The 12,433-nt window shown below is 39.9% G+C and overlaps 1 protein-coding gene across 4 annotated transcripts in view; it reads left to right on the forward strand.

Moving 5' to 3' along the window:
- Positions 1-12,433, forward strand: part of kiaa0232 (KIAA0232 ortholog) — a 128,571-nt gene that overhangs the window by 49,761 nt on the left and 66,377 nt on the right. For all 4 annotated transcript variants that reach the window (XM_073042668.1, XM_073042671.1, XM_073042670.1 and 1 more), the window contains exon 3: positions 10,278-10,415. In XM_073042668.1, the coding sequence (XP_072898769.1) occupies positions 10,278-10,415 (138 nt within the window). The remainder of the gene's footprint in view (positions 1-10,277; positions 10,416-12,433) is intronic.

Below are 12,433 nucleotides of genomic sequence, written 5' to 3' on the forward strand. Positions count from 1 at the left end.
AACAGATTGCCTATTCAGAAAACGGCAGCTAGAACGTTAAAGCCCTAAACTTCCATCCCTTCCATCGTAAAAATGAATAGCAACAATAGCATCAAACCCCTACCCCTCTCACACACAAAAACTAACAATTTTCCCACACAGAAAACACCAAGAACATCAGACCCCAAATGTCCAACCCCTCCCCCGCACAAAAAGTAATATGTCGTCCACCTGCCAATCAGCAAGAAAAAAGATAACACAGCAGACCAGTATAAACCAATATAAACTACAGTCCAGTAATTACATATATTTAATAATTTTGAAAGCATCCTCCTGACACCAGCGAGGAGAGCGGTCATACAAATTCAGTCCTTCTATGAAGAGTGACTGCGCCGACCTGGTAACAACCGCCATCGGCCTCAGAGCCTCTGTCTTCATCTGCCATAGAAGTGACAATACACCCCTTAAATTTAGCAATGAAACATGTCAAGGATTGCATGTGGCTCTTTGTCTTCCTTAGTCAGAATGAGAATCAGGCTTATTATGAATGACATATGACATGATGTTTGTTGTTTTATGGCAGAAATATGGTGCAAGACACCAAAAATTATAAGCTAAGTTAATAGATAATTAGTGCAGAAGAGGAATAGCGAGGTTCATGGACCATTCAGAGATTTGATGGCAAAGGGGAAGAAGCTGTTCCTAAACATTGAATGTGGGTCTTCAGGCTCTTGTACCTTCTCCCTGATGGTAGTGATGAGAAGAGGGCATGTCCCAGGTTGTGAGATTCTTAATGATGGATGCCATCTTTTGAGGCAGACCTTTTGAAGGTGTCCTCAGTGGTGGTGGGGGGAACAGGGCAAAGTTTCACAAAAGTCTGGCTGAGTCTACAAACCTTTTCCACCTCTTACGATCCAGTGCATTTGATTCTCCGTACCAGCTGGTAAAGCAACCAATCAGAATGCTCTCCACCGTACGTCTATAGAAATTTGCTAGAGTGTTTAGTGACATACCAAATCTCGTCAAACTCCTAATGAAGTATAATTGCAGGTGTACCACCGTTGTGATTGCATCAATCTGTTGGACCCAAGATAGATACTCTGAGACGTTGATGCCCAGTAACTTGAAGCTGCTTGTCCTTTCACTGCTGACTCCTCAATGAGTATTTGTGTATTTCCCTGACTTTCTTGAAGTTCACAATTGATTCCTTGGTCTCGTTGATGTTGAGTACAGGGTACACCTCCTCATCACCATCTGGAATGTGGCCAACAGCTGTAGTGTCATTGCAGAATTTATAGATGCTGTTTGAGCTGTGCCTAGCCACACAGTAATGAGTTTAGAATGAGTACATAGAAACATAGAAAATAGGTGCAGGAGTAGGCCATTCGGCCCTTCGAGCCTGCACCGCCATTCAGTATGATCATGGCTGATCATCCAACTCAGAACCCTGTACCTTCTTTCTCTCCATACCCCCTGATCCCTTTAGCCACAAGGGCCATATCTAACTTCCTCTTAAGTATAACCAATGAACCGGCCTCAACTGTTTCCTGTGGCAGAGAATTCCACAGATTCACCACTCTCTGTGTGAAGAAGTTTCCCCTTTATCCTTAAACTGTGACCCCTCGTTCTGGACTTCCCCAACATCGGAAACAATCTTCCTGTATCTAGCCTGTCCAATCCCTTTAGAATTTTATACGTTTCAATAAGATCCCCCCTCAGTCTTCTAAATTCCAGTGACTATAAGCCTAGTCGATCCAGTCTTTCTTCATATGAAAGTCCTGCCATCCCAGGAATCAATCTGGTGAATCTTCTCTGTACTCCCTCTGTGGCAAGAAAGTCTTTCCTCAGATTAGGGGACCAAAACTGCACACAATATTGTAGGTGCGGTCTCACCAAGGCCTTGTATAACTGCAGTAGAACCTCCCTGCTCCTGTACTCAAATCCTTTTGCTATGAATGTCAATATACCATTTGCCTTTTTCACCTACATCAGTGAACTAACTCCACCATGATGGTCCCAAGTCCGGCTGTGAAAGGAGGACGGTTGGTCATGAGGTTAGCAACCCCATCCTGTAAAAACTCAGAGCTACAGAAACACCAACAGAAGCTCCGAGAATCTCATCCCTGGGAGCGGAAGGATCTTCGCCTAGAGACCTGGAGTAATTTGAAAGACTGGCCTAGGACAGACTACTCTGGCAAGCTGCTGTTGGTGGCCAATGAGCAATGGACTAAGCACGCATCCTTAAGGTGTCAGTTGTCAGAGAGGGGTAGATGTTATCACCGATCCACACTGACTGTGGTTTCCTGATGAGAAAGTCAAGAAATCAGTGGCAACTAGAGGTATAAAGGTCCGGGTTTTGAAGCTTGTTGATTTGTACTGACGGGGGATGATGAACAGTGAGCTGTAATCGTTAAATAGCAGCCTGATTTAGGTATTGCTGTTGTCCAGGTGGTCCAAGGCTGAGTGGAGAGCAGTGAGATTGTGTCCGCTGTAAATTGGAGCAGATCTAGGTCTTTACTCAGGCAGGAGTTAATTCGAGCCATGACCAATCTCTCAAAAATAAAGATCAGCTTTATTTACCACATATACATTGAAATGTACAGCAAAATATTTTGTGTCCAAGGATGTGCTAGGGCTAGCCTAAAAGTGTCCCTATGCTTCTGGGGCCAACATAGTATGTTTACACTTGCCTGTACATTTTTTTAGAAAGTGGAAGAAACCTGGAGGAAACCAGCCCAGTATTTCGTCACAGTAGATGTGAGTGCTATTGCCATTGCTTCTGCAGGAGGTCTGATTAAGAAATAAGCTTGCATTAATATTGAGATGTAAATGTCTACAAGTAGTGAGCCCTGGAACAAAAAAATTAAGCTGCTGGAGGATATGGAGGATTCAGCGGGTCAGGTAGCATCAGTGGTGGTAAGCAATAGTCGACTTAGAAATGCATTGACTTTATTTCTTACATGAGGAGTAAAAATCTTTAAGTTTCTGTCCTAATGTGCAATGTGCAAATTATAGTAATTTGTAATAAATAGTATGTACAGTAAGATATACAACAGAACAGTCAATATAGCTTAGAAATACAGTTGTGTCATCATGAATTAATCAGTCTGATTCGCTTGTGGAAGTAGCTGTCCCAGAGCCTGTTGGCCTGGCTTTAATGCTGTGGTACCATTTCCTGGATGGTAGCAGCTGGAACACTTTGTGGTTGAGGTGACTCAGGTTCCCAATGACTCTTCGGGCCCTTTTTAGGCACCTGCCAATGCAAATGTCCTGAATAGTGGGAAGTTCACATCTGCAGATGCGCTGGGCTGGCCACCACTCTGCAGAGTCCTGTGATTGACTTTGGCTCAGCAGATGCTGTCTAAACCACTGAGTTCCTCCAGCAGCTTGTTTTTTTGCGCAATAATATTTCATTAGTATAGTAGTTCAAATATATTACGCAAAAAAAGTTAGATTATTCCTTCCCGATGAGCTTAACAAATTCTATGCATATTTTGAACAGAAAGGGATTGCTATGTTAGCTCCCACTCCAACAGCCTGCAGTGCATCTGAATGTACATTCACTGTTGCAAATGTAAGATCAGTCTTTTGGTGTGAATCGATGGAAAACAACTGGCTCATATGGAGTCCTTAGCCTTAACCTTAGCACTTGTACAGATGAGCTAGCAGAGGTATGTGCAGACATTTTTAACCTCTCCCTGCTTCAATCTGAGTTTCCCACCTGCTTTAAGAAGACCACCATCATCCTCATAGCTAAGAAAAACAAAGCACTTTAATGACTACCGCCCAGTGGCTCTGATATCTGTCATTATTAAGTGTTGGTTTTGGTATGCATTTACCCCAGCTTCCCAGACAACCTTGACCCAGAGGTATTTGCCTACCAACAAATCAGGTCTTCAACAGAGGGTACCTCCCTGACCGAACACTCATCTCTAGAGTATCTAAACAGTAAAGGTTCATGCATCATGTTTATTGACTACAGCTCTGTCTTCAAAACTATAATCCAAGCAAACTCGTCACCAAGCTCCAAGACCTGGGACTCAACACATCCCTCTGCAACTGGATTCTTGACGTCCTGATCAATAGCTGGGACTCAACACATCCCTCTGCAACTGGATTCTTGACGTCCTGATCAATAGCTGGGACTCAACACATCCCTCTGCAACTGGATTCTTGACTTCCTGATCAATAGATGGCAGTCAGTAAAGATAGGCAGCAATTACCTCTATCGCAATTACTTGTCAACACTGGAGCTCTGTGCAATTGTTTCCCCAGCCCCATAACCTACTCCCAGTACATTCACAACTGCCTGCCCAGATTCTGCTCTAACTCCATCTAAAATTTTGCAAATGATACCACCATAATGGGCTAAATCTCAAATAACAATGAGTCTATTTAGGAAGGAGGAAGAGAATTTAGTAACTTGGTGTCATGACAACAACCTTTCCCTCAATATTACCAAAGCAAAAGAGTTGGTCATGAACTTTGTTGACTTCAAGGAGGAACATGATACATATATTCTTATCAACATCAATGGTGCTTAAATTGAGAGGGTTAAGAGCTTCAAGTTTCTAGTTGTGAACATCACTAATAACTTGTCCTAGTCAAATTACATGGACGCCACAGCTAAGAAAACGCAACAGTCCCTCTGCTTCCTCAGAAGGCTTAAGAAATTTGGCAAGGCCCCATTGACAAACACCAATTTTTATTGGTGTATCATGGCTTGGTATGGGAACTGCTCTGCCTGTGACTGCAAGAAATGTAGAGAGTTGTGTGCACAGCTCAGCACATCATGGAAGCCAACCTCTCCTCTGTGTACTTTGTCCTGACCTCTTGCTGCCTCAGTAAAACAGCCAGCACTATTGAAGAACCCTATCCACCCTGGACATTCCGTCTTCTTTTCTTTCGACTTGGGCAGAAGATTAGAAACGTCTGAAAGCATGTAGGCCTAAGATCAGCTTCATCCTCTCTGTTATAAGAATTAAATGGTTTTCGAGTACAATAAGAAAGTTTTGCCTCACCTGGAATAACTGTTTGGTGCCCTGTACGGAGGTAAGGGAGGTGGTGAATGGGCAGGTGTAGCATTGCAGTCGCTTGCCCAATATGTGCCAGGTGGGAACTTAGTGCGGGGGGGGTGGTGGGGTGGGGTGTGAATGTACAAGGCATTCACAGAGGCAATGATTGCTGTGGAAAGTGGAGAGTTGTGGTGAGGTGTAAAGACATGTTTGGTGTTAGAATCCCCTTGAAGGTGGCATAGGTTGCAGAGAATGTTGTGTTGGATTTGGGGGCAGGGTAGGAAGAGGTATAGTCAAGATCGCCATTCGGTAGGTTTATAGAAGATGTCAGTGGACAGTTTAGAGCTTCTTATAATGTGCTAAAGGAAAAACAAATTGGATACAAGCTGGTTATTTGTTTTGAGTTTTAACCACATTACTACCTTTACTGGTTTTCAGTTCTTCTTTGATAACCTTGTTATTGTTATATGAAAAGTTTGTTTTTGTATATGTGTAATCATTGAGCTATGATCATTATTGATTTATTGGACTACCTTAAAGCATTTTGTTTTAATTCACAGAATGGATATTGATGGTAATGTTAAGATCCATTGTCCTTGAGAACGATTTAATGAGTTGCTGAATCAAGCTCTGCAGCATTTGTGGACTTATAGAATTTTTACCTATTAAGAATAAAATAAAAGAGTGATGATCTTTTTTTTTCAAGTCAGTAGTTGGAAATTAAACATGCTTGCTGTTCTTGGTTATCATACCATTAGAGCTTATGTATTTTGGGAGCTGTTGTAATGGTAATATCTGATTGGTAACGTAGCCAGGTGGTTTGTGGGTGGAAGACGTCTATGTTTAAGATGATGAATAGGGGTCCAGATCATGGGGAGTGCTTGGCCCTGGATGAGTCCAAGCATTTTGAGAGTTCTTGGAGCTGTGGACATCCAGACAATTTGATGACATTCTCTAAACTTTAAGATATGGGAGGTGAGTCACTAAAATATTTAGGCCCCTAACCAGTCGTTGTGTTCATCTGAGACCAGAAAGACAGCAGATGTTGGAATCTGGAACAAAAAAAATACACAAGTATCTCAAAGGATCAAGTCACATCTGTGGAGACAAAAGATACAAGTCATCATCTCAAGGTCTCGTGCAATTCGATGCTTTGGATCAGACTGTGTATCAGGTTGACTGTTTCCATAGATGCTGCTTGACCCACTGAATTCTTAAAGCATAATTTTTTTTTCATTAGGTTGTTCTGGTAGTGTTAGTTCTGTGATCAGTAATTCTCCCTTCGTAACCTAAAGATTTTTACTCATATGCGAAGGATGTAAGAAATCAGTTTTAATAATAATTCAGTTTTGAAAATTTGCTTTTGCTTAATGAATTTTGTATGTTCCCTGTAGACTTAGGATTAATGGTTTTAGAAGAAATAGCTTCTGAACTGCTTGCCACACCATTGGAAGGATGTAATTCTTCTGGGGAGAATACAGAGGAGATCTATCAGGATGTTGCCTGGACTAGAGGACTTTAGTTTTCTGGAGAGATCGGGTAGGATGCATTTGCTCTGGAGTGAAGGAGGTTGAGGGGTGACCTGATAGAAGTATAAAAAAAATTAGGAGTGATATATACAGGGTAGGTACTAAATATTTTTGCTTACAGTTGTGTAAACGAGTTCATAGATTTAAGGTAAGATGGTGGCAGTTTAAAGTGGATCTGAGGAGAAAGTTTTTCACACACAGTGGTTGATATTTTGAACATTTTTCCAAAGAAAGTGATGCGGGCTGTCGAATCACAATGTTTAAGCGATATTTAAACAGGCATTTGAATAGGCAGGGCATAGTAGGATATGGACCCAAATTGGATTAGTATAAGTGTGCATATCATTCACTGTAGACATAGTGGATCGAAGGGTCCAGTTTTGTACTATATAACCCTCTGACATAATAAGGGATAATAAATAATGGAAAACAATGAAATGGGTGTGTATTTGAATAAACATTTTGGTTCTCTTTTCACAGAAGAGGATACAAATAATGCAAAGGAATGGTAGGGAACCAAGAATCCAATAAAAGGAGGAATTAAAAATAGTGTTAGAAATAGCGTTGGAGAAGTTAATAGAATGGAAAGCCCATTTATCCTCAAGATCTAATAGTATCGCAGGGCAGTAAGAAAGGTAGAGATGGAAATAGTGGATGCATTTGTTGTCAGTGTACAAACTTGTGAAGATTATGGAAGAGTTCCTTCAACTGGAAATTGGCAGATATAACTACACTGCTTTGAAAAAGTGGAAAAGGGAAAATGGGGAGCTGCAGACCAACCAGCCACATCATTAGTGAAGATACCATTCTATTAAAAAGGAAGAACACTTGGAAAATATCAGCAGGATTCGACATGGTCAACGTGGCTTTATGAAAGGGCAATCACATTTGACAAACGTTCTTGAGGATTTTTGGAAGATTGGAAGGTATGTGCTGAAGAGGGGATATACCTACCAAAAGGAATACAAAGAAAATTCATCACACTGATTGTTGGGGTGACAGGATTGTTGTATGAGGAGAGATTGGTTTAACTAGATTGGTAATTAGTGAAATTTAACTGAGATCACATTAAAACTTAGAAAATTCACAGCCACATAATTTGAATGGCAAGGAGAGTGGAGACTAGAATGAGAACTCAGAATACAAGATATGGCAGATTTGAGACTGTGGGAAGGAAGAGCACCATAATGAAGGGATAGGCAGGTGAGAGGAAGAGGATGGATAAGAGGGGAGCCAGAATGGGAAATGAAAAACAAGAAGCGGGAGGGGAGAGAAATACTGGAAGTTAGAGAAATCAATGTTCATACTGTCAGGTTGAAGGCTATGCAGATGGAAAATGAGGAATTGCTCCTCCAGCCTGAGAGTGGCCCCATTGTGGCATTCCTCAAGTTGTTGTACAGGTTGAGTTTAATTCTAGAGTATCTTTTTTTCAGTTTGACTTTCAGGATGTAGTTTTTTCACCCATTTCTTGAAAATGACTGGATTGACTTGCTTGGGAGGAGACTAAAATAAATCATCCATTTGGCATTTCGGACTGTAGATCTTCATAGATATGTTAATTTTATCCTTTACACTTGCGTTCAGGGCTTTGCCTTATTGAGATGGGTAAATTCTTGGAACTTCTTCTAAGCTGATTAATTTTCTACTGGATGCAGCAAGAATGCAGAGTTTTGATTGTAGAATTACTTAACTTTTTCCTTTGACTGGTGGTTTCATTTAGCAAGCATTTAACGTTTGAGTTAGCGTTACAGATAGACACTGTAATTTTAGGTCCATTGATGCTGATCAAAAGCGTTCATTGAACCAAGTTTGGTCCCCTGGTTTGATGGTTTTGGTTGTATTACAGAGAAGGTTTGTCATAAAATTGTCAGATTATTTTTGTAGATTAAGGTTGCATTACTACTATGGCCAGCAGTGCTTCATGGATTTCAGTTTGACCTGCCAATTTTGTATCTAATGTATTTAGTATGATAGGGCTACATAGCATAAAAGATCATAACATAAGAACGTAAGAAATAGGAGCAGGAGTAGGCCATCCGGCCCATCTAACCTGCCCTGCCATTCAATAAGATCGTGGCTGATCTGTCCGTGAACTCAGCTCCACCTACCTGCCTTTTGCCCATAACCCTTAATTCTCCTACTATGTAAAAACCAATCTAACTGTATCTTAAATATGTTTAGTGAAGAAGCCTCAACTGCTTCCCTGGCCAGAGAGTGCCATAGGTTCACCATACTCTGGGGAAAAACAGTTTCTCCTCATCTCCGTCCTAAATCTTCTGCCCTGAATCTTGTGGCAATGTCCCCTAGTTCTAGTCTCACCTACCAATGAAAACAACTTTCCTGCTTCTATCTTATCTATCCCTTTCAAAATTTTGTATGTTTCTATAAGATCCCCTCTCATTCTTCTGAATTCCAGAGAGTATAGTCCCAGGCAACTCAATCTCTCCTCATAGGTTAACCCCTGGAATCAACTGGTGAACCACCTCTGCACTGCCTCCAAAGCCAGTATATCCTTCCTCAAGTACAGAGACCAGAACTGCACACAGTACTCCAGGTGCGGCCTCACCAGTACCCTGTATAGTTGCAGCATGACCTCCCTGCTCTTGAATTCAATCCCTCTGGCAATGAAGACCAACATTCCATTTGCTTTCTTAATAACCTGATGTACCTGCAAGCCAACTTTTTGTGATTCATGAACAAGCACTCCCAGGTCTCTGCACAACAGCATGCTGCAATCTTTCACCATTTAAATAATAATCTGCTCTTCAATTATTCCTTCCAAAGTGGGTGATCTCACATCTACCAACATTGTATTCCATCTGCCAGACCTTGGCCCACTCACTTAACCTATCTGTATCCCTCTGCAGACTCTCCACATCCTCTGTACAATTTGCTTTTCCACTCAGTTTAGTGTCATTAGCAAATTTTGCTATGCTACACTCAGTCCCCTCTCCCAAATCATCAATGTAAATGGTGTCCTTGGTGTGAGGATAGGACTTAATTCTGATGATGCTTGCTCTTTCATCTATCATAATGCACTAAAAATCAGGAAGACTAAGGAATTGATTGTGGACTTCTGGAGGGGGATGTCAGGAGAACACATCATTTTTGTTTGAGCGGTCAATAGTAGAAAGGGTGAGCAGCTTCAAGACCTCACAGGATCTACGCCGGGCCCCACACATTGATGCAATCACAAATAAGGTATACCAGCAGCTATACTTTGTTTGGAGTTTGTTGGCATTTGGTATGTCACCAAAACCTCAAGTAAAATTTATGCAGATGTATGGTGGAGAACATACTGTCTGGTTGCATCGCTGTCTGACATGGAAGCTCCTGTGTACAGGATCGAATCAGGCTGCAGAGGGTTGGAGACTTGGCTTGCTCCATCAGGAGCACAACCCTCCCCACTATTGAGGACATATTCAAAAAATGGTGTCTTCAGAAGGCAGCATCCGACATTAAGGACTGTCACCATCCAGGAAATGCCCTCTTCTCATTACTACCATTGGGGATTAGCTTAATCCTCTGCCTTTGCCTGTCCATCCCACTACAGAAAATATCTTAGTCATATATTTTTTGCATAATTTACTAGATTTTGATTGTAACTTATTGTACTCTTTATGTCTTACACTGAACTGCTACCACAGAACAACAAATGTCATGGTATCTGTTGATAATAATAAACCTGAATCTGATAGATCATTCTGTTGGGTTTTCTATACGTTAATTCTCGCACTCTGATTTTATGAAACAGGAAAATGACATCTTTTTGGGTTGGGAGAAAGGAACATCCAAGAAATGGGGAAAAGGGAAAAAAAAGTGTTCAGACCTGAGTCTTGAGGAAATGAAGAAACAGGCTGCTGTTCAGTGTCTGCGTTCTGCCTCTGATGAAGTAAGTACAACTGCAAAACCAACAATCTTAAGAAAATTGCTGTGAGAGCATAATTTTGAAAGAAACATTTTACTTTTATTCTGCTCTGCTCAACTTGAAGTATTTCTTTCTTAATTGCACACACAGAAACAAAACAGGAAAGATAAAGCCACGTGGCTCTTTTGAATTTACTCTTATTCAACAGCTGATCCTCTTACTTCTCTATACCATTTCAAACCCTCTCCCTATACCTGTTGATGCATCTTGTGTCCATCTCTTCTTAATTTATATTTAGCATTTGAATCTTCAACATCTGAGGTAAAGAATTTCAGATTCACTACCATCTGAATGAATAAAGGTTTCACTCAGTCCTTGAAGCTTTCCCCTATACTGATGCTGTGATCTCCTGCCATGATACCATCTCTTGCCCATCTGTTTGTATAAAAATCCCCTGTATGTTTGCTTTGTCTTTTAAAGCAGAATTTATTCAATTTATGCTTTGTTAACCTTATAACTGATAGAAAACATTTTAATTTTTTTGGAATCTTGAGGCAATTGTGATTGAAAATTGTATTAAACTCTGAAATGCTTGGATTGCAGGGTTTTGATTCAGGGTTTATTTAAAATTTTATTTTTGAAGAGTTCTGTTAATATCTATTGTTAACCATGATAATAATGAGATAGAATGGAATCATAAATTAAGTAATCTCCCAATCTTGTGATCCCATGATCTTTTATCACTTAATCAGCTGCTTAAAAGGAGCATGGTATTTCCTAATTGTAGCAGGAAAAGAACATGATCAGTCTCTATCAATACTTGTTAACAAAACATTGACTTTGGACATGATATATTTCACAACAAAATATGGAGAAAACCTTTTCAAATCCCAAACAGCTTTTATTCTGATACTTAGTATGTTTCAATTGCTTTTCATTTTATTATTTTCATTTTAAAATTTTAATAAATTATCTGTGGGACTTATTTGAAGGTATTGGAAAGAAAAACAGTTAATGCTTCATTTTTGTTGTTCATTCCCTTATATTCTGGTGAATATTTTAGTCATCCTCAAAGTGTTGGCTGGGAGATACTGGCTGGTTTTCATTTAGTTTTCCTATTTACTATAATGTGCAGGTGAATAGTTTTGTTTTTGAACATTTGGATAAAATTTGAATCATGATTTGTTTTCTTCTAGTCAAAGTCCTATAATTGTGGTGCTTTTTTTTGTTTTCTAGAATATTGCAATATTTTAGTTTTGTCAGGGAGATAAAATACCCGTTTGAAGGTGATTTGTGAGAGACAGTTTCATTCTTGTTTATATTCACCATGTAGTGTTCACTGTGAAAGTGAATAAAATTTTCAACTTGTCATATGTATTTGAATTTGCCATGATTTGAGGAACATTAAAAAATGTAGTGTTTTATGTATACCCTTTTGCAACTTTTAGACAACCCAAAGCATTTCACAAATTCTGAAACACTTTGAGAGCATAGTTAGTATTGGAATGTATAACATGCTGTCATTCTGATTGTAACAGAAGCACTTAGACTTAAATATTTTAGACTCAATGCAAACTGCAGCCTTAGGGAATCATTCTGCTTTAAGATACTTCATGTGGATTGGCAACTGATCTTCATAACAGCTGTTTAATCTGCTTCTGACATTCTTCATGTTAAAGGCATTTATCTGTCATGCTGCACAAGTGCTATCCCTGATCAAGGGCACCACTGGATGCAGTGAAGCACAAAAGTCAGACTTATCCAACACCCAGAATTATGCCTTGATAAAGATGTAAGTTTCGTTGTGATAGACATGCTTTTCAAATCCTTGTGTTATTATTTGCATTAATTGTTTTCTTTTAGCATCTTATATATGTACTTTACAGGTTTACTTAATTGTGTAAGCACAAGGAGGAAAATAATTTGTTCCTTGCATTCACTTTCAATTGTAACCACCAAATTTTCAGATGGTTCACCCTCTTGGATTTTACTGGCTGATTGTTACATTGTGTTTTAATTTTTTGGAAGTTTATGTCAGTGAA

This window comes from Hemitrygon akajei, chromosome 4 (genome assembly GCF_048418815.1).
Source record: "Hemitrygon akajei chromosome 4, sHemAka1.3, whole genome shotgun sequence".
Classification (NCBI taxonomy): domain Eukaryota; kingdom Metazoa; phylum Chordata; class Chondrichthyes; order Myliobatiformes; family Dasyatidae; genus Hemitrygon; species Hemitrygon akajei.